Below are 22,744 nucleotides of genomic sequence, written 5' to 3'. Positions count from 1 at the left end.
TCCAGCACCCCCTTCGAGCCTTGTGAGGAAAAGCGGTTCAGAAGATGAACAATCATACTAAGGTCAATGTCTTGACCTACTTACTTTTGATTATTAGATTGGAGACTATTTTCAGTTTTGAGATTTTAGTCTCTCCGATTGACTGATCACTAATTCAGGGTGTGTCTGAAGTCAGATGGGATAGGCTCCAGCACCCCCTGCGAGCCTTGTGAGGATAAACGGTTCAGAAAATGAATAAATGAACAATCATACGGAGGTCAATGTCTTGACCTACTTCTCTTTTGATTATTAGATTGGAGACTATTTTCAGTTGTGACATTTTAGTCTCTGTGATTGATTGATGACTAATTCAATCTGAAGTCAGCGGGGATAGGCTCCAGCACCCCCTGCGAGCCTTGTGAGGAAAAGAGGTTCAGAAAAGGAATGAATGAACAGTCATACTATGGTCAATGTCTTGACCTACTCACTTTTGATTATTAGATTGGAGACTATTTTCAGTTTTGAGATTTTAGTCTCTCCGATTGACTGATCACCAAATCAGGGAGTGTCCGTCAGCTGGGATAGGCTCCAGCACCCCCTGCGAGCCTTGTGAGGAAAAGCGGTTCAGAAGATGAACAATCATACAAAGGTCAATGTCTTGACCTACTCACTTTCCAGTATTAGTTTAAAGACTATTTTCAGTTTGGACAGTTTAGTCTCTGCGATTGACTGATGACTAATTCAGGGTGTGTCCGAAGTCAGCTGGGATAGGCTCCAGCACCCCCGCGAGCCTTGTGAGGAAAAGTGGTTCAGAAAATGAATGAATAAACAGTCATACTAAAGTCAATGTCTTGACCTACTCACTTTCCATTATTAGATCAAAGACTATTTTCAGTTTTGACATTTTAGTCTCTCCGATTGACTGTTCACTAATTCAGGGTGTGTCCGAAGTCAGCTGGGATTGGCTCCAGCACCCCCTGCGAGGAAAAAACCGTTCAGAAAATGAATGAATGAATGATTGTCTCTTTTAACAGTACCACCGTCACACTAAAAGTTATTCGACTATGAAAATAAGTGTGAAAATTACTGTGATAGACAGTCGATCATAAGGGGAGGGAGCAGAACTCCGAAAAGAGGAGTGACCTTCTTTCAAAATATGCCTCGGTACAGTCAGCGGTCACCGGTACGGGCTGGCTGGTTGGCAGCAGCAGCCACGGAGCCTCATCAAACATGGCTCTCCACGACGGAAACATCAAGCTGAACGCTTACCACATGTTTTAAACGTAATTCGAAGCGAGAGGAGACGACGAGGGGGAAAGCGGATGGTGGAAACGAGAGGAAAAGCTGCGTAGAAGTTTAGTCAGGGGTACATGTTTGTGTCGGTAGTCCACCGCGTGTACCTGTCGGTGAGTAGAAGAGCTCATTTAGTTTGTTTATTTGGGATTTTTATCGTTTAATTATTATGGAATTTGCATACTTGGCGTTTTTATTTGGGCGTTGTGGATGTGCTTGATTTTGGGTGGGCAACTTTCGTCAACATGGCCGCTCAAGTCACAGTTGCAACAGTCACTAAATAAAAATGAAGTCTTTTTTTTAATGTTTGGTGGTTCAGATTGACTTGAAGAGTTTTGGATTTGAATGAAGTTTTTTTTCTTCTGTTGTCCACACGGCGTTCCTCCCTTCCTTGTGTGTAATATTACACTAGAGTCGTGCCCACTTTTCTTTTCTTTTTTCTTTTAAACGTCAAGACTACTGTTTGGTTTGAATGGTCCCAGTTTTTTTCTTTCTTCTTTTCCTTTTTTAAAATACACTTTTTTAGGTTTTAACAATAATCATCCATGCTCATGCATCAGTTCTTTTATATCTTCTTAAAATAAGGTCCAAATGTTAAGACGACACGAAGTTACTTACTCAGAAGCAAGGTTTTTAAGGGTTAAAAGTGTTTATCAGTGGAATCAAAGTTTGGGGATTTTACAGTCTTGGATTCACAGTTAAACAGCAAAAAAACCATTTCATAATGTTGTTTATCATCAAATATAAGTGTGATTTTAAAAAAAATACATAGAAAACAGACTAGGGCCCCCTAGTTTGACCCCCGTGCTTTAACCGACGAAAACTTTACTTTTCTGAGCATCTAACAATTAAACATTTACAATGAAACACGCCATGCATATCCTTTATTCACTTAATCTCTCCCGCATCGTCCTCAGATGACACTGACAGCAGACCTGCTGTTACAGGCACGATTGGTTGGCTTTATATTTTTGGTTATGCTGCTCCCGATCAACCAAATGCAGGTTTTGCACGTGTTTTAAATGTGTGAAATGAAACATGGATGATAATAATTGCTTTACGTCGAAGAAAACATTTTAAGGTAAGTACAGCTCTGTTTACCGACGGCTGTGACACTGTGACCTTTGGGGGTCAGGAGGAATGCTAAAATGTGTTATCAGGGCCATTTTGGAGTCTGGTATATAGTTGCCATATGCCCCAGAGACATTTGTCAAAATAAAACAGCAATGCTGCAGTAAACAGTTTATTATCAGTACAGGCTTTTGTTTCGGTAATGTATGTGTTTTGTGAGATAAAATCAGTTGGCTGAAAGTTAATTTCGCCAATGTGCTATTGTAAATAGGAAAGGTTGAACGCAACTGAACGCTGTTTATTTAGTAATTGTCCAACAATGCAACATTTAAGTTAATATCATAAGGGAATAAACATTGTCTCAGGAAGGGCAGGTTGAACATAATCACTAAATATTCTGGATTTTAAGAGTGTCATTTATATTTTCATATACCTAAGATTATATAATTTTGAATGAAGACAGTACATCCATGAAGTGAAGAAGAAAAACACAATTGGGGAAATTTACTTTAATCTGTTTCATAAAGCCATCTTTCTGTTTTCCTGAAAATTGTATATTGTGTTTTTAACAGTAAACTTGTTGATGAATTGTTTTGGTTCACTCTAGTGTTAACCCTTATAAATTAGCAGAACTCAGTAATATTTAAGGCAATACATTTTCCTCTCAAATTTTTACCTTTATAAACTTAAATATGTTAAGTTTGGATACCGGCTTCTTGTGTCATCTCATTTTAGTTCAGAAAAGTAGATAAATATTCATCAGTAGTCAATCTGCTATTGAATTATATAATTGTCTCCACTGTGACAGAGCAAGATTAAGAATGTTTGTGAAATCTTTCATTAGATAAACAGTTGTTCATATCTAGTTTACAGTCTCATCCAGAATTAAATTAAAAATAAGTGCATGCATTCCACTCATTTTCATGAAAGAGAAGTTGTAATGCTCCATCAAATAGGCTGCTGTATTTAATACCCATATATTTCAGTAAATGCTTGATGTCTCAATTGTGGACTGCAGGCTAATAATTATAGCCTAGCAACAGGAGTAGCACACAATATTAAAAAAAAAAAAAATATATATATATATATATATATATATATATATATATATATATATATATATATATATATATATATATATATATATATATATTTAAAAAAAATCCAAGTGTATATACGACTATTTAACGTGCATGTAAGCAACAAAACTATCAAAATAAGGTAGAGAAATGTGGATATAGCTGACATCACAAGCAATAATGTACTATCTAAAGTACTCACATTTAATTAGCTATAAGAGCTGTGGCATTTAACAATTTATGCTCACAGCAATTTTGATGACATTCAAGAAATATTGGCTTTATTAACGCTCATTTCTACTATTACACATCATAAAAATAAAATTAGCCACCCCCAGATTAGTCAAAAATATTTTTCCTTAAAAATGAATTATTACACTCCAAATTGGGTATTAACATAGTGAGATTTGCAGAATCAGTGGAGTATTATCAACTCATTTTCCCCATTATGTTTCTTCAGGGCAAATAGCACACATTCAGTTCCTGTTTCTTGGTGTTCGCTTTCACTCTTGTCACTTTTAACATCTGATGTTCTCGCACTCTCCTTCCTTCCGGCTTGTAAAAAGTATCTCATAGCCTGTATTTGCGGCTTCTCATTCTGCACTCTGCTCTCCTTATTAACTTGACCATCCTTAGTATTTTCTTTTTATACTTATTTGGGCTTCATTTTACGAGCTTCTTATGCCCTAAACCTCAAACAAATATGGTGGGTGAAATTTGGTCTGGGGTAAAGAAAGTAGATCTTGAAGTAATGGTAAAAGTGGTCTGGTTCCCTCCTCTGGGAAAGCAAAATTGTTTTAGGTAAACATGTGACAAGTTGAAATATGAACTAGAACAGTATATATAAGCTCCACTATTGTTAACATTGTACACAGTCCATGTGAGTAAATTACACAGTATACAGAAACCAGAAACGCATGGGCTTTTGCTTGACTCTGAGAGATATGGGGTTAAGTTGTAATACGAAAATGGCTTTAATTGTGCATCGTAAAAAGATGAGCTCGTGAAAGACAGTTAAAATGGTTGTTATCGTAGTGATTATGCTCATTGATCTGTACAAATTTAACAGACCTTTTAAAAACTGGAGATTTAGCTAAGTAGTGTTATTTAAAACTTGTTCTAGTCTGTCTGACGTTTTAGTCTCTGGGCTTGTTAAACACCTTTCCTGATTAGTCTTTCAAGAACATTTGCGGGTTAATGTTTGTAAGTAACCAGACTTGTAATAAGAAACCATGTTGAAAACCTCCACCAAAAATGATCTATGTTAATACTTTTCCCACTAGACTCAGATAGAAGACGTAATTTACTACTAGAGACTGTCCTATGACATACTAGTTCTACAGCCTATTGGAGCACATGTACCCCATGATTCACGACCAATCCTCGAAATAAAATGTCATGCTAGCTGTTTCAAATATGTAACCGGAGATTGTGTTGCTGTTTTTACCTGCCCGGTGATGCGCCACGGACCACACTGGGCGAGTCTCGAATCTTATGATAGCAGAATAGAGGTCAAAGTTCAGGAGACAGACATAGTTGGAGAGAGACAGAAGTCTTGACTCAATCAAGGTATGAATGGGTGAAAACAGACGCAAACCTGATTATGCCTATCATCTACTAACCCACCGCACCATGGGTTCTATCGGCTAAAAAATGCTGCATACTTTCTTTTGCTTGCCCTGTGAGGATTACATGAAATAAATTAAGTATACACACTCTAATTTATTAATCCTGAGACAAATTACAATAACTGATCTGACATTGTTTTACCATGTCTGAAAGGTAGGTGTCCACTTTTTTGATACATACCAACGGTTGGGTAATAATGTTCACATTCTACATTCATACATATAAATTACATCAATCACACTAGAAGTACTTTTAACCGAACCTAACATTACAACTCTGAACACAGTTTAAAGCGCGTGTCAAAGTGGCGGCCCGGGGGCCAAATCTGGCCCGCCGCATCATTTTGTGTGGCCCGGGAAAGTAAATCATGAGTGCCGACTTTCTGTTTTAGGATCAAATTAAAATGAAGAGTGTAAATGTATATTAAATTTACTGATTTTCCCCCTTTTAAATCAATAATTGTAATTTTTTTATCCATTTTTTCTGTGTTTTTAGTTCAAAAATCATTTTGTAAAATCTAAAAATATTTAAAAAAAACCTAAAGTAAACATTGTTTTAGATCTATAAAAAAACGGAATATTCGGGGCCTTTAATCCAGTTCATTTAATCCATTTATAAAAAAAAAAATCTAAATATTCTATCTAAAATGGTCCGGCCCACGTGAAATCAAGTTGTCGTTAAAGCGGCCCGCGAAACAACCCGAGTCTGACACCCTTGGTTTAAAGTATCCATTGAAAGCACCTAAGTGTACATGGGGCCCCCCAGGTTTCCCGCTTCACTCGAACCTCAACATTTTGTTCAGAGTGTGGCAATAAAAGGCAATAGTGTACTTATTACGGATATTTTTGTAATGTCTGCATCTAATGTTCTATGCATAAGGCAAGCACATACCCGCACAGACATTGCTGGAGACCTGTCAGGGTAGACATGAGAATACAGAACAGCTGGGAATGGCGATGTGGTCATGTGGTATGCCATGCCTGTGTGTGTGTCTGTGTGGCGTCCAGAGGGTGGTAAACACCCCTTTACCCCTCTTTAGTAAGCCTTCGCCTGCCTGACGCCTCTTTCTTGATCAGCGTCGTATTCGTAACGCTTTTTGAGTCTTCTGACATTTTATCTTGTGGGATTCATCTTCAACCAGTAGAGAACAACTTTTGGGCTGCCAGTTCAGTAGCTCGTCTGTCTGTTTTTGGTTGAGCACCACTGCAAACAGGTGTGTATGTGTCTGTATTTGTAAAAGTGAGAATGGTGTTATATGCGGGACTGTCAGGTATGTACAAGTGAGGTTCTGTTTGAAAAGAATTTGAGCACTGTATTGTGCTTGCACAGGTATGCAGCTTGGGTGGGCTGCCTTAATGAAAGGATATATAGCTACAACACTCAACAAAAAATAAGAACTAACTTTTGGATGTAGCTACTTTACATACTATAATGTCTACAATATATCTATACTAAATGTCTCAGAAAAATGTGTTTCTAAGATGACCATTTAGGAGATTTTTCATCATGTTCCCCTGGTTGACATTTTCCCCTACTCAAAATTTGAAAGAAAAAATGTCACGTAACCTTACCTTACATATTACAGTTAAATCGCCCAGATTTTTAAAGCTGTTTGGTGTTAATGGCAGGTGTAAATTTAATATCTGCAACTGTGTGAGGTAGAATTATTGTAACCTTGATGGTTTTGCTCACGAGTGTGTTCACACATGTCTAAAAGACTTCAGGAACGTTTTTCATTTGCCCTTTCCGTGCCCATGAATATGTAATTTCTGGGTCTTAGGTCACACTAGCAAATTTTAAAATCATCCTCTATTTGTTTATCATCTGCACTGGACTATAAACCACAGGTGTCCACATTGTATTATAGGATGTATTGCCAAAAAATCCATAATTAAGACACTGCGCTATAAACTACAGGATTAAAAACGTGTGGGGGTAAAAGTAGAAGTTTATTATATGAACATTACAGTAGTTGGAATTATTTTAGCATTTGTCTGCCTTTTGTGTTTATTTCTGATTCAGGGACGGAGGGTCGATGTAGTTCCTAGCCGGCATTGTGTTTCAATTCACTCAAGAATACATAGTTGCAACTGTCCAAACTATTTTTGCTGCATCAGTGTAAAGCAGATATCTTAAACACCTAGGGCTAACCTATATAAATATAGATATAAGATGAATGTATTTTGGGGAAATGTTTAGCTTTTGCACTATTATGGAATTGCTGACTGCAATTAGAGCTTTTTGCAGTATCAGGATAAATTAATGCTTAAGTTCATGAACTACTACAGTCCGTATATTACTAGCTTGGGTTACAATCAGAAACAGGAATATGATTGGCAGACAGTAAGGTATTATGGGCGTGTGTGTGAAGGTGTCTTATTCTCTGGTGGCAGAAAACATTGTTTTTTATATTGCCTTTCTTTTCTGTGTCTCTCTAATAGACATCCTTCATTGAAGCGCCACTTATCCAGCGTGACCCCCTGACACAGAGAGGTATGATCAAAAACCCACTCCACACACTATTTCCAAAGGTTTCTTTCAATTTCGACAGTGTTTTCACATCAAGATAGCATGAAAGTGACAGTCAGATAAACAATGTAACACCATACCACAGTCACTGTAAACAACACCTTGTCTTCTCTTGCTTGAAGTCCACACTACAAATGAAAAAATATATATTAATGGTACAAGTTTTTTTGTTCCAATCCTGTTCAGAAAAAAAAACAGTTGGCCAATCATGGACAGTAATAATGTGAATTCCTGGCCTTCAAACAAGTATATCTATTTGCTTTAAAGTTGGCTTTCATAGTATTCTAAAACCACCAAAATGTCTACCATGCTGAATTCAACTACACATTCTTTGTAGGGTTTTGGTTTGGATAAGTATTCACCAAACACCAGTTATCTCATGTTCACATATTCAGAGCTCAGCAAATGTCGACCATAATAAAACACTATTGAGCAACAAAAATATCTACTGCACATGCAGCTCTGAATCAAAATTTCTATTTATTTTTTATTATCTATATGTCATTTCTATAGGAATCAGTCCTATTACATTTTAGATGTTCTTCTCAGAACACATGCGACTCACTTTACCTCTACTCCAACCTTATCTACAACTTGTTTTTATTGCTCATGAACCAGAAATGTATTTATTTAATGTAGTGGCATAACCATTAGATGTTTTATTGAGCATAACATTTCTGAGGCTTACTTTGAAAAATCATTTCGGTCTGAATAGTGATTGAGAAACATGCACCACATTTTATAAACTCACGATACAGGAAAATTCTTCTGAAGAGATGAAAATCCCATGGAGACAACAAATACGTAGCAGCTGTCATAAATGGAACATTATTTCTTTTCTTTTTAAGTCATGTGAGTATTAACATGTATTTAAGATGGATTTGACCTTAGAAAGTAGCAACTAATCTATTCCTGCTTGATGTACAAGGGGAGTAATGGCAAGAAGGGCAAATATATAAAAAAATGTTTTAAGCTTCCAAATTTTGAATGAGAAGCAGACTTAATGCTACAAAGAGCCCAAATGTTGGCGTGACAGACACTGATGTTAGATCGTACTTGCACTCTAACTGCAGCTAAAACGTCGCTGATAATGATAGTTGACTTACCATGGGAGCCGGATGAGTGGCGAGCTAGTCATCATTTCTCAGTGAGAGATAATACCTCACAGATGGTGCAGTGACTCCACGATGAGGTTTATATAACTACAACTGCATTCAACTTTACAACCAAATCTTGCACTTTGTAGAATATTTTTAGATATTTATTTATTTGGAACAAATTGCTCAACTCCATGGCATACAGGTAGTAGAGGTCCCTTTTTTGCCACCGAATTCATTACCTGACCAACTAAAATTATGAAGTACAGATTGAATATGTCTGTGTGTTTGTGAGTGACTGAAAGGAGGAATACTTTTTTGTCTGACTGAAGCATGAGGTCTCCTGGGATGTGTTCAAATCCTCTCTGGAATGTGTACAGGGGCTCGCGGGTAAATGGTGGGGTGTGGCTTCTTCGCTTGTCACCATATTTACACAAGGAATGCCAATACGCCTGAGTATTTCAGGTTCATGGGATGTTGCATCCTTTTTTCCACATTTCTTCTGTTGATTTCCACATTTCCTTCCTTCCGTTTGGTTTTCCTGTAAATGCTCATTTCAAATTCGATCACTAACTCTGAGTAATGAGTTGAGCACTTGCTTCTTCCTTCTTTTTGTAACACTGTCTGAAGCTGTATATCTTAAGACAACATTCTATATTACTTTTGTTGAAACTTGATTTACCGATCACCAAGTTCAGCACAATCACTATCTGGGATAACAATTTGCAAGGTTTTCTGTAACTTTAGCATCAGGTGACAAGTTCATTGGCCGAGGCAGTACATGCGTATCTTGGTGCTCCTGTTTGTCATATGCAAAAATTAAAGTTCAATCTTAAAATGTAGATTTACTTCTGAGGTTTAAGACTACTTGGCCAATTTTCCAATTCAAACCGTGTCACTCCTTTGCACTAGATTTTAACTATTGTAAATAAAAATGCTGTTCATCCAGATTAGAAAGTACAAACCTATTTTTCAGCATTTTTGTTCCCACATCGTCAGAAATACCATGACAGCAAATTTTCTTCAAATATGTTGACATTCATTTTAAGGCCATATCACCCACTCCTAATTCAAGGTTAGCTGCCAGTAAGAACAATGAAACCTCAAGAGTCAACTTCAAATGAATGTCAAACTAGGTATAGCAGCACCTTTCACACATTATACTTTGGTGGAGTTTTTCCCATGAATTTTGTGGCAGCTGTCAATAAAGTTGGCACACTTTGAATGCAGTTCAGCATGTGGTACTCACTGGCATTTAAGTATTACTGCTTCAAAGCTATGCCAAATATGACTTTGCATTAAACGTGTCTTTGGTGTTAAAAAAGACTATTTGTTTAAAAGAGTCGGCTACTTTGTTCAAATTCAATCGTGAGTAAAGTTGAGAAAGTGTCTATTTTTTTAAAATCTACCACAGATTGTGTTTTTGATTGGGTGCCAATGGTCATGTTTCTTTTTTTCGTGTTTCAAGCAGGATGGTGATGGCAGAGCGGGGTTTGACAGACAGAAGGAGGGCAGATCCACTGACTACAGGAGCAGCCAGAAGACAAATCATGGTGGAACTTGGTGAGTCAATTGATCTTATTCGGCCCCGTCAACAGGTAACTAAAGTTTAGTTCCTTAAAAATCTTCTTGTGTACAGCGGACCAGAACCTTGATAGCATCTGCCTTTCTACTTATCGAACAGCCTGCAAACTGCGATTCATACAGAAGAGATGTAACTGTAAGTCTTAGGTTAAAATATGACGTAACTGTTACCTACGTATATTACGTCCTTTAAGTCCTTTTCTTTTGGCCTTCATTTTCCTTGCAGTGCATCTCATCGATATATACAACGTGATCGAAGCAGTGCGGGACGCCGGCCTGAATGCTGTAGACTTCAATGCTGGTATATCTGTAACCAGGCTGGAGAACCTGGTAGCTTCCCTGTTCAACCAGCTTAGTAAGCGTCTGCCCACTACTCATCCAATTAAGCCAAGGGAGAGTACTGTCCTGTTTGTTGACTTCATCTTGACTGCCATCGAGAGGTAAATGGCGAAAATCATTTTATTCTTTGCATCCCATGTCCTGTTGTTTCATCCAAAAAAAATAACAGAGGCTAGTAAAAATATGTTGTTTTTCAGTGAACCGGAGAGCCGATTGACAGTGTTCTCAGTAAAGGCCATGCTGGCTGTACTGTGTGGAGGAAAACTAGTTGACAAACTACGCTGTAAGTATCGCACACACTGTCCTGACCGAAGCGAGATTAAAGTGGTCAGGATCCCTTAGGCCAAGGGTGTCAGACTCGGGTTGGTTCGCGGGCCGCTTTAACGTCAACTTGATTTCACGTGGGCCGGACCATTTTAGATATAATATTTAGATTTTTTTAAATAAATGGATTAAAATAACTGGATTAAAAGACCTGAATATTCAGTTTTTTATAGCTCTAAAACAATGTTTATTTTAGCTTTTTTTAAATATATTTTTAGATTTTACAAAATGATTTTTGAACTAAAAACAGAAAAAAATGATTAAAAAGATTACAATTATTGATTTAAAAGGGGGAAAATCAGGAAATTTAATATACATCTATACTCCTCATTTTAATTTGATCCTAAAACAGAAAGTCGGCACTCATGATTTACTTTCTCGGGCCACACAAAATGATGCGGTGGGCCAGATTTGTCCCCGGGCCGCCACTTTGACACATGTGCCTTAGGCCAGATTGTCTCTTTGAAAAAGAATCATGTAGAACCTGGGCATTTCAGGAAAGAAGTGGTGCTGACTTTTGGTCGCCATGAGATTAGAATTATGTTGAGTTACCTCAATGATGTACACCCTCTAAAATCACTTCTGTCATCATTCATTCTGGACGCAATCAACGAACCCTTGGCCTATTTAATACACTGTTACTCACAATTGCAGTGTACTTTCAGTGACACAAATGCACAGCTTAATTTGTGACATACTCAACTCTTGACATTGTTATAGAGCACTAATTCCCTGCAGTAATAAAATTGGGGGCCCAGCAGGATATCTAGGAACTGATCTTGGTACAAAATGTCTCGTGGCCTTGTATTTCTTTATAATTATGGCCCAGGAGCAAAGAGGGCTTTAACTTTACTTTTTAAATGAGGTCCACTGTGATGTTTACAGAAGCATCATCACCTTTCTGCTTTCAATTTTTGAAAAAGTTGTACTCCAGTAATGTTTTCTTATCTGGAAATCCAGTGTACATTTTATACAAATTTGCCACCTTGTGGGAAATGTTTGTTACTGCTGTTGTTTTTTGATGCCATTTCATCTGTTGGTGTGTAGATGTGTTTTCTCAGGTCTCAGACTCCAGCGGTGTGATGGTCCTGTCCAAATTTGACAATTTCCTGATGGAGGCTCTCAAGCTGCCATCAGCTGTCCACGAACGCCCGTCGTTTGGCTACACAAACAACATGGCCCGCTCGTGTTTCCCACAACAGGTAACGTATAGTCAAATCTGATCAATATCAATTTATTGATTTTTTTCATTGCAGATTAAACAGTGTTATTTTTTTTTTTTTGTAGAAGCGGGTGATGCTCAACATGTTCCTGGACATTGTATCTGACCCTCCCCCATGTCTCGTCTGGCTTCCCCTCATGCATCGCCTCGCCAATGTAGAAAACGGTATTAACATTTTTACATGCTAATTTATCTTGTATTCAAACAATTGTTGTGTTGTTCTATTAATGCCTTTCTTAGGAGGTGATGTTTTTTCACCTTGCAATATTATTCATTTCTGAACCGCTTATCCTCACAAGGGTCGCGGGGTTGCTGGAGCCTATCCCAGGTGACATTGGGCACCAGGTGGGGGACACCCTGAATCAGTGGCCAGCCAATCACAGGGCACAAGGAGACCATTCGCGCTCAGACTCATACCTAGGGGCAATTTAGAATGTTAGCCTATGTTGGGCAGAAACCCACACAGTGTGTACAACTTTTCTTTTTTTGTTTCTTTTTTCAGTGTACCATCCCGTCTCATGTTCTTACTGTCATAGCAACGGTATAACAGGCTTCCGTTATCGCTGTCTCCGTTGCCGAGGATACCAGCTCTGCCAGAATTGCTTTTGGCGTGGCAATGCAAATGGCTCTCATAGCAACCAACACCAGATGAAGGAGCACTCATCCTGGGTGAGATGGAGTAGATTTAAATCAGTTTACATGACGGTGAAACAAATAAAATGCTATTGTTTAGGTTGATGTTTTAAATCATTTGAGTTTTTTGGTTTCTTAAAAGGCAGCTGAAAGGGGAAACAAATTGCGGGAAAAAAGGCCACCACAAAACAACATTTAAAAAAAAATAATAAAACAATTATTACTTTTTTTTTTTAGATCTAAATGGTTTTAAATATTTATTATAATTCGTTTCAGCTTTGTTTTTGCCCAAGATTTTCAGTTTCACCGAAGAATTTTCATTTCTTTGCATTTCTAATATCCCTTTATCCTTTATGGCAACGTATCTAGTACATACACCTTCACATTGTAGTTATTGTGTGATAAAATGCATCTTAAAATTTGGTGTGGTCTAAAAACAAGAAAAAAAAACAGAATTTTAAATAATTAAATACAACGGCATGGTAGTTTTTATTCATACATTTGTTTTGTCTTTATCTAGAAGTCGCCTGCGACCAAGCTGGGCCGAGCCCTGGGAAAAACTCTGGGTTGTGTATCATCCCGGGAACCCCAACACCCAGTTTACCCAGAGGAACCCGAGAGGACCCTAAATCTCGCTAACATAGTGTAAGATTCAAGAGCTTTTTTTGTCATTTTTTAAAGTGTTCTGTCAAAGTTACATGCTGTAAACATTTTTCACGCTACTAACTATCGGCCGAAATTTGTATGGAGCACATCCACATATCACCAATAAATTCCACATAATAATACACATTCACTTCTGCTACAGAATCTGTCTTAAAGTGATACTAATGGCACTTCTATTGCATTTGTACTGTCTACCCACTATGGAAACACAGAAAAATATTGCCTCCAATCTGGCTTTCAGCTGTCAATACCTTCCAGTATAAAGTTAGGTTTTCATTGACTGTTGTAAAGTTTTCCTCATGGACAGACAGACTTTTAAAATTTTCCAATTTTCTATTCATTTATTATCACCCTGATTTTTACACATTCATGGACGCATGCACGCAGGGAGCTTTCGGGACAAAACAAATCCAACCAACCCTTTTGGTAGCTCCACCCCCATGGTTGTATTCAGTCTTTGAGTTTCCGAACATCAGCAGATGGGTTCATTGCATGCCTCCCAGGATTGAGCTTTTATTTGGGCCAGCAAAGAGCAATCGAAGCTAGCCGTGAGTATGCAAGATAGTATGACAACACCAGGTCATTTTCCTTCTTAGTGTTCATATTTGCAGCTTTTTGCTTGCGTTGCTTATCTTTTTCCGGCTTTCTGTGATCTTTGTTCTGTCTGTGTTTACTCTGACCAGAAGGATTCATCAATGCGTGACTAAGGCACGTGAATGTGTGTGAGAATGTGGGCTTCAAATGTGTGATTATGAGTAGCTATGCCTTTATATTTAATGAGCCGATGATATAAACTTACGTCCGTGTGCTACACATAGTTGACAGAAGTCTTTGTTGTGTTTGTTTAACGTACATGCAGCCCTTCTCAACCAGTTGGAAACCCAAGTCCGGCCATGTTGCTGTCTTCTTCAGCACCAAACTCATCTACTAAGAGGTAAAGTTTGACAAAATACTAGTTTAGTGTTTGCAGTCGGTGAATGATTCTCAATGTTATTCTATCTTTTAACACAAGGAATACACCACAATAAATGGGCTTTGTTTGATTGATTTGCTCAGCACCTGTCATCACCTTATTTACGATCTCACATTTTGACGTCATCCATCCTCACTTGAAATTTTTTTTATCATGCATTGCTATTGTGACAAACAAGCCTGAATTGAAAATTCAACCTGAAGTGAAAATAACATCATTAGTAAATTTTGTGCTACATTTTGGAGTGTGATTGGCAGGAATGTCACACTAAAATCCTCATGGAATTTGATTTATGCCCTGAGCGCAGTCACAACAGAAAAAAGCGTTTTCCAAAGTAGCAAACTGAGTGCCCAAGACCTTTTGTTTATGTTCTATAGTGTATGGGATACTTACTTTGCTGTGTATGACTTCTGTCAGCAGTTTGGCAGCAGCTCAGCGCATGAATGAGGAACACGCTTTGATCGCCGCTTATGTGAATCGCCTCCAGAGCAGCCCGTGGTAAGAGGCTGCAGGACAGGACTTTAGGACTGATTCACAATCGCAAAAGCTAAAAATATCGCCAAGAACCAATGATAATGTTCAAACCAAAAAGACAATAATTCAATTTGGATGGAGTTTTGTTACAGTTTGAAGCAGGACAATTATAACAGCGTTGTATTGCTTCAAACTACTGCAACAAAAGGCCTTTTTGGACAAAGTTGGTGTGTCATGTGTTAGTTTAAGTCATCTGCTACTCAAAATAGGAATAGAAAACAATATTTTTTTCCAATTGGATTTCCCCCACCCTATTCGAATGTTATTTCACTTTTATGATTCTGTAATAAATGCAAATTGGCAGCAGTAAATTTCATCAAACCCTATTTGTATTTGTTAAAAAAAAAGTAAAAAATAAGCTCATTAATATGCACTAATAGACCTTGGCTAGTTTTTTTAGCATGTTTGTCTTAAGATTTTTTATGGATAACAGCCACTAACATTTCTATGTATTTAGGAATAGAATATTCAATTTCAGTTCTGTCTCAGCAGCGTACAAAGCCCTAGCAGGCAAGATGACGAACACAAACTTATCGCCCGCTACACGTCTCGACTGGCAGAAACCGAAAGCTCAGGGGTAAGGACATATTTAATTATTGAACAGAAAATTCACAAAGCACTGTAAAACAATGTGGGATCATCTCATGTGTTTAGGTGATACCCACTCGAAGCATTAACTTTGATGTAAACAAACAGAAGAGGGAGCTCATCGCTCAGCTGGAATCCAAAAACAGGTAGAAAGTGTGAACAAGGAACCAGTCCTTACATTCAAACACTGTTTAAGTTTATTTGTTTTTGTATAGAATATTTTAAACATTTTTCGGGGGGAAACCAGGTTTACTCCATTAAAAATATGTATTATTATTATTTGAAACTTCCTTGCTACGCTACGTGCTCTTGCTTTAAACTATAAACGTAGGTGTATAGAACTAAAGTGGTGTATATATAAATCTATTTTCTACTTAGTTTAATCACTGTCAATTAACTTGAGGAATCATCATCATCATGACCAGTCTTAATAACAATAAAGATAGTTATAGACTATATGTACAAGCGCAATAAATTTTAGTACACTTATTTCAGATGTAGAAAGATAGTGTGTGTGTATATATATATATATATATATATATATATATATATATATATATATATATATATATATATATATAATATATATATACATACATATATATATATATATATATATATATATACATATATATATATACATATATATATATATATATACATATATATATATATATACATATATATATATATATATATATATATACATATATATATATATATATATATATATATACATATATATATATATATATATATATATATATATATATATGTGTGTGTATATATATATATATATATATATGTGTATATACATATATATATACATATATATTCATATCTATATTTCAAAAATGTTGAAAATCTTGATAGTCACTCCTTTGGTTACTTACATTGGTCTGACCAGTCCACACTTTCCTATTCAGGGATGTAGTCCAATTCAAATTTCATCATTTATTATTATTATTTCATTACTTATTCCTCTATGCCCTCAAGCCTCTGTGGGGTTTTCACCCCAAAAGTTATACTTGCATTCGACCTACATATTTTCTTGAAAGCCTGTACTTCAAATTTGATAACTGGAGGTTACACTCACTTTCCCTATTTTTTACATACTGCTTATTTTCCTGGACTGTACATTCACCTCTGCCTGCCTACCTTACATCACATTGAGCTTACCCCCGACCTTGATGGTTGTGCTTTTCATTACCCAGAGAGATTTTGGCAGAGATCAAGCGTCTCCGTTCGGAGCACGATGCCGTGTGTCAGCCCAGTCCGGACAAGGGTAGCACCAACCCAACTCTTCTGGCTGAGCTTCGCCTGCTCAGGTGAACACATTGCCGGAGCATATGTTACATATACATACACACAAGGATTCTCATATGTTTATATTTTTACCCTTCCAAGAACTACAGACGTATCTAAAGAAATAATGCTGCCATTGAAGCCTAACCATTCTGACAATGCATTGTCAATATTGTTTGCCAGTGTGTGACTCAGCCCAGAAATGTTCAGTGAGACTTTACAGCACAGAGCGGGAGGCTTCATAGCAGATGGCAATAACAGATGGATGTTTAGAAAAATCAGCGCAAAAAAAATAATAAATAAATAATAATCATCCAACATGTTTATGCTTTTCAGTAACCACAACAACAAACCTAACAGATGGGATTTTTTCTGTAAAACGATGTTCTTGGAATGCAATTTTTCTGCAATATTGTAATTACTATCTTAAGTTCAAATCACCAGTCACTTCAATTACACATTTAAATACATCCTTAAAATGTAACTTGATGAATCCACTTTTTGAGTTACCCAATTGTGTAACAGAAGTAATATCTTGTGTGGCAGGCAGAGGAAAGATGAGTTGGAACAGAGGATGTCATCTCTGCAAGAAAGCAGGAGGGAACTGATGGTCCAGCTTGAAGGACTGATGAAACTGCTCAAGGTTGCACAAACTGATTTCAACGATGACCTTCGTTCAGTGTGACATTTTTTATTCCCAAGCTTGCGCAACACACACAAAAAAAGACCCCTGTGTTTCCTAAACCGCTCTGCTTTCTCTACTATCAGTTACCGCTATAACTAAACCTCACTTTACCCTAAACTGGATTCCCCTTTAAGAGTCTTTCTTGTTCTCACTTGTGTCTGACTTCCTCTTTTCTATCTTTTCTCCACTTGTTTCCACCTGCCCATGCTCTGACCCTGTAGGATGAGGAACAACGACAGGCAGTAAGTTTAACCCTTTTTTTTTGGATAGACAGTCATTTTTGAGAAAAATGAAATCGAAAAACAACTTAATATAGTAAGTGTTTTGAAACAACAGTTGTATTTATTCATTTAAAAAAATCCAATTACCGTATTTTCACGACTATAAGGCGCACCGCATTATAAGGCGCACCCTCAATGAATGACACTTTTTTTTTTCCATATATAAAGCACACTGGATTATAAGGCGCCCTGTCTATTTTGGACAAAATTTAAGACTTTTAAGTGTGCCTTTAGTCGTGAAAATACGGTATTCTCAGAGATCACAAGATTTTTTTTTTTTAATTTCAGGCACAGGCTGCCGGTTCCTCTCATGCCTATCCTTCCCGACCGAGCCCCTCGCCTGCCCGCTCAGCTGGTACCGCTTCTCCACAGATGTATTCACCCCAAGACTCCCTTGCTGGTGTGGGCGGAGATGTACAAGAGGCTTTTGCACAAGGTAAGATTTTTAACAGTGGTTACCAGCCATCACAGTTGGAATTAAATACCGATATTAAGGCAGGCAATAGAACTATATTGATGGAAAACTGGTCTGATCTTGTGACTATATTCGAAACTCCAAAAATAGCAGGCTGACTGGCGACCAGTCTGGGATGTAGCACATCTTTTGTAATAAAGTCAGCTGAAATAGTCTCCAGCACCCTCACAAGGAGAAGCGGTGTTTAAAATGAATGAATAAACGGACTGAATGCTTTCTCTTTATGACATTTTAATGACTCTTTCGGTATTATGCATAACATGCCCATCTGTAATGAAAGTTTGTGGGCCATAAAGATTTTTATTTGATCCAATTTCCTTGGGAGATCTCACACTAACAATGATTGTGATAATCTACATTACATTTAGATTAAATGAAACGTGTAATTGAGCAGCAAACCTTCAGAATTGGAATCGTTAGATTTGTGTTTTTCCATGATTTTCTCTAGAAACTTGGTAGTACATCCTCAGCACAATGTGAAAGTTTGTTTTTTAAAAAGCTCAAGACCCAAGCAGCCCAGCATTCTTAAGCACACTACTCCATGTTTTGATAAGACTTCAAAAGCTGCATAATACTTAGATGAATGAACCATACAAAACAATAAATGTTTTTTTTTCCATTGATCATTCCCATGCAGATGTCATTGCAAGATACTAAAAAGCAAGAAATAAATATTTTAGAGGTATTTGTATTATTATTTACTATTATTTTGTTATTTTAAATGTCTTCAGGCTCACGAAGAAACTTGAGGAATGACCTTCTAGTAGCAGCTGATTCCATTACCAACACTGTGTCCTCATTGGTCAAAGAGCTTCATTCTGGTACACACACTTAATATAGTAATTATTTTTCCTTTCTGTGTTGGTTGCATCTGTAGCAACAGGAACTTATTCATTCATTTTTTGAACCGCTTATCCTCACAAGGGTGGTGGGGGTGCTGGAGTCTATCCCAGTTGACTTCGGGCACAAGGCGGGGGACACCCTGAATTGGTGGTCAGCCAATCACAGGGCATGAGAAGACAGACAACGATTCACGCTCACACTCATATGTTGGGACAATTTATAATGTCCAACCGACCAATTTTCTATGAATAATAACAGTGATTGTGCGATCTGAATTGGTAAATTTCTCACGAGAAATGCAGAAAATTTTCATTACTTTGAATGATAACTAATGGAGCACAGCATAGTGAGGAAATCCGTTATTGACATATATTAGGGGCGGATAGATGTAATTTACAATTATTTTGAAGGATCACAAATCAGTCGTCTCTGGTTCAATAATAAATCTTGTGATGAAAACAAAATGTTCATGCAAAACCCACTGAGGTGCTGAAATCTGACCTTTTTCTGAACAGATGAAGGTCGGGAGGAAGAAGAGAGATTGCTGAATGGAAAGGACAGAGGTAACATTGTATACTTCTTGCAAATGACTTTTTTTATTCCTCCCAAACTGACATTAGTTCAAATAATTAGAGCTTTTGCCACTTTTCATTTATTACTAACAGCAAATAGTTTTGTTCATGACTCATCTTGTACTAAAGTTGTATTTCTTTCTGCCTCTCTGTAAGCATGTGCGACTACGTTCAAGGATAAAACTCCACACACAAAACATTGCTTATTACTTGGCCTTGTGCTTTATTATATTTATTTATAACATGCTTTCCTCTCAATAGCCGATTTTCTTTGAGGAAGCAGCCTGCAAAGACAAAGCATTCATCTGCATCTACTTTTACCAGCTTGAGAATCATGTTGTTCTTTTGCAGCTTTTTTGTACTCACAACATTTTTCACACTCAAATTGTGTCCACGTCTGCTGATTTCTCATGAGATGTTCGTTTGTATCCAGCAGGTTAAATTTCATCGCAGGATAAATTGGGACAGTAAGTATGGCTCTCTTATTTAACTTAACATTTTTTTTAAATACATTTGAAGGCAAACAAAGCTAATTTTTAAAGTTTTTAGGAATGATGATAGAAGACAATTCTAGCACATTTAATGGATTTAGTTTTTAATTGAAGCAAAATTTGGTGCTCACAAGTATTTTATTAACCAGAATATTTTAAATTACACATTTTAATAGCATCCTCATGTACTCTTGATAATCTGCATCACATGTGTCAAAGTGGCGGCCCGGGGGCCAAATCTGGCCCGCCGCATCATTTTGTGTGGCCCGGGAAAGTAAATCATGAGTGCCGACTTTCTGTTTTAGGATCAAATTAAAACGAAGAGTATAGATGTATATTATTTTTTTGGATTTTCCCCCTTTTAAATCAATAATTGTAATTTTTTAATCATTTTTTGTGTTTTTAGTTCAAAAATCATAAAATCTAAAAATATATTAAAAAGGCTAAAATAAACATTGTTTTAGATCTATAAAAAAAACTGAATATTCAGGGATTTTAATCCAGTTCATAAAAAAAAATCTAAATATTATATCTAAAATGGTCCGGCCCACGTGAAATCAAGTTGACGTTAAAGCGGCCCGCGAACCAACCCGAGTCTGACAGCCCTGATCTACATATATTATTTGTAAACTTGTATCTCTGTATAGATTTTTTAACAGTTGAATTTTGAAGTTCCGCTAATGAAAACCAAATATTATCAACAATAGTCGGGCGTATTTGGAAGTAACAAAACTCTCTCAACACTCTCCCTAGGCAGCATGGTGTTTCATCCGAGCCAAAGAAGAAGCTAAACTGGACCCAAATCTTTCTCATTAGCCACTGGTCATTAGAAGACAAGTGCTAATCAAGAGCTCACAATTTTGGATGCAAACTGAAGTCCAGCTCTGACTCAAGTGTTTGTCTTGTCACTGTGATTTTTGCATTTGTATTATCGTAATCGAGCACAGCTAAACAAAGAACCTGAAGCCTACTGATTAGTACCCGAGTGTGTGTGTGTGTGTGCGTGCTTTAGCAGGTGATTTGTTTTTATTTGTCGCTTAAGGCAAAAGAGGAGGAACGAGTACGTGAAAAAGGACGTTTTTCAGAGGCAGATGTGTTAGGGAGCTTTAATTATCAGGATGAAGATACAGGAAGTTGAAAGAAGGTTATTTGTTCAAAAGATGAGAAGAGTACATTTCAGCACTGTGTGCTTGGTATTAATTTATTTTTGCTTGCATTTGTTTTAGGCAGTTCTTCATTTCTCCAAAGGGTCAATATGTATATGACAGTGGTCTGGTCCTGCTGAGAAAAAAAAAATCTTGAATGCTGCTGTGTTTAGACCATGTGAATAACTCCACAGGTGCTCATATTTTTAACAGCTCAAGCTGTCTATCCTGGTACTGAACTAAGAGATGATGGCGTTTTTATCTGTGTTTGTGTGTGCAAGGTTTAACTAGATACTCAAATATTTTATGCAACAGCAAAGTGAGAGGAGACACGAACCCAGACGATAAGCAATTAATGCATGTTTTATGAAGAGCCCTCAAACAGATGAAATGTAATCTTTATGAATACATTATTGGAAAACAGAGACCATGTCCATGTCTCTATTGTAAAACTGATTACACTCATTCAGTGCTAACCTAAAAGAGTTGTTCTGATTAATATAATTTAACTCTGCAGTCCAATATGACTCCTTACACTTTGTTGGTTACTGCCTTTTTTATTTTAAGCTTTCTGAATGAATGAATAATGTGGTGGATTTGTGGGATTGATTCAGTTCACTGTGGATTTTAAGCTACCGCAACAACAGCAGCTCAAGCGCTTGATGTATCTGTAAACATCGAACCAAAGAACCCAGGTTTTAATGCAATTTGAAGCAGAAGTCTTGTAAATCTTTAATATAACTTGACTGATAGACCCCCGCTATTGTTGCCATTTTTCGCTATGCATGCCAATGATGTATAGTAACCGTCTTCACAGCAGCCATTTGCTCATGTCATTGTAGCCAAAGTTATTGTATAAACATGTATGATAGTACTGTTTGGATGGACCAGATCTTTCATTTAAGGATTTTCTGTAAACCCTAAATAGAAAAGGAGTGCTACTCTTAATGATCTCTTTTACATGTGTGTCCTATGACATAAGCAAATGGTCCCTATTAAAGGTGAAACGCTGACAAAGTAGATACATTTTTACTTGAAACTGTAATCAGTGTCAGCGCTGAAGATGTGTGAGTGATGTTTGATCTGCAATAAATTTTATTTATCACTATGCTGGATCAGTTGTATGACTAGTGCATACAACTATTTATTTAATTAACACAGACAACATAGATAATGTCTGGTTCATATGAGGTCAGTTTGGAGGCCAACCTATTTTTTGGTCGACTTTCAACTATTCTAGATTTAATGCCCTCATTGTCATAAACGAGCTTTTCTCACTTTTCCCAGAGCTCCCGGAGGTCATGACTGCAATTGACAAAGACAAAGAAGTAAGACCCTTAAGCTATAAACTGAATGCATGTCATTGTTATCGTCTGCAACCTCGACGACAGACTATAAATAACCCAT

General features: G+C 37.0%; 1 protein-coding gene across 11 annotated transcripts; it reads left to right on the top strand.

The window, feature by feature from the left end:
- The first annotated feature begins 1,128 nt into the window (after positions 1 to 1,128).
- dtnba (dystrobrevin, beta a) lies at positions 1,129 to 22,445 on the top strand. 11 transcript variants are annotated; one of them, XM_077586976.1, is made up of 22 exons: positions 1,129 to 1,385; positions 7,493 to 7,544; positions 10,149 to 10,240; positions 10,317 to 10,397; positions 10,488 to 10,701; positions 10,798 to 10,883; positions 11,972 to 12,126; positions 12,212 to 12,311; positions 12,649 to 12,815; positions 13,300 to 13,424; positions 14,305 to 14,379; positions 14,839 to 14,916; positions 15,445 to 15,529; positions 15,607 to 15,686; positions 16,755 to 16,868; positions 17,392 to 17,488; positions 17,752 to 17,772; positions 18,100 to 18,247; positions 19,018 to 19,107; positions 19,645 to 19,692; positions 20,135 to 20,168; positions 20,946 to 22,445. In XM_077586976.1, exons 3-21 carry the CDS (start codon positions 10,150 to 10,152, stop codon positions 20,140 to 20,142), a joined length of 1,863 nt encoding a protein of 620 aa, XP_077443102.1. In that variant the 5' UTR covers positions 1,129 to 1,385; positions 7,493 to 7,544; position 10,149; the 3' UTR covers positions 20,143 to 20,168; positions 20,946 to 22,445. The 11 variants fall into 11 exon arrangements, with proteins under 11 accessions (XP_077443102.1, XP_077443099.1, XP_077443100.1 ...); XM_077586973.1 differs by having other exon boundaries at positions 15,442 to 15,529; XM_077586974.1 differs by having other exon boundaries at positions 14,836 to 14,916.
- Positions 22,446 to 22,744: the final 299 nt, after the last annotated feature.

The sequence above is a fragment of the Stigmatopora argus genome, chromosome 19 (genome assembly GCF_051989625.1).
Source record: "Stigmatopora argus isolate UIUO_Sarg chromosome 19, RoL_Sarg_1.0, whole genome shotgun sequence".
Lineage (NCBI taxonomy): Eukaryota > Metazoa > Chordata > Actinopteri > Syngnathiformes > Syngnathidae > Stigmatopora > Stigmatopora argus.
Note: the sequence above shows the minus strand (reverse complement) of the source record. Positions and strands in the feature narration are given on the sequence as shown.

Bases quoted from the DNA above. Each gene is read 5' to 3' on its own strand.
- dtnba (XM_077586971.1), top strand. From the start codon at position 10,150: ATGGTGATGGCAGAGCGGGGTTTGACAGACAGAAGGAGGGCAGATCCA. The intron at 16,869-17,391 runs GTGAACACATTG...CTTGTGTGGCAG, and splicing joins GCTGAGCTTCGCCTGCTCAG to GCAGAGGAAAGATGAGTTGG. The intron at 18,248-19,017 runs GTAAGATTTTTA...AAATGTCTTCAG, and splicing joins ACAAGAGGCTTTTGCACAAG to GCTCACGAAGAAACTTGAGG.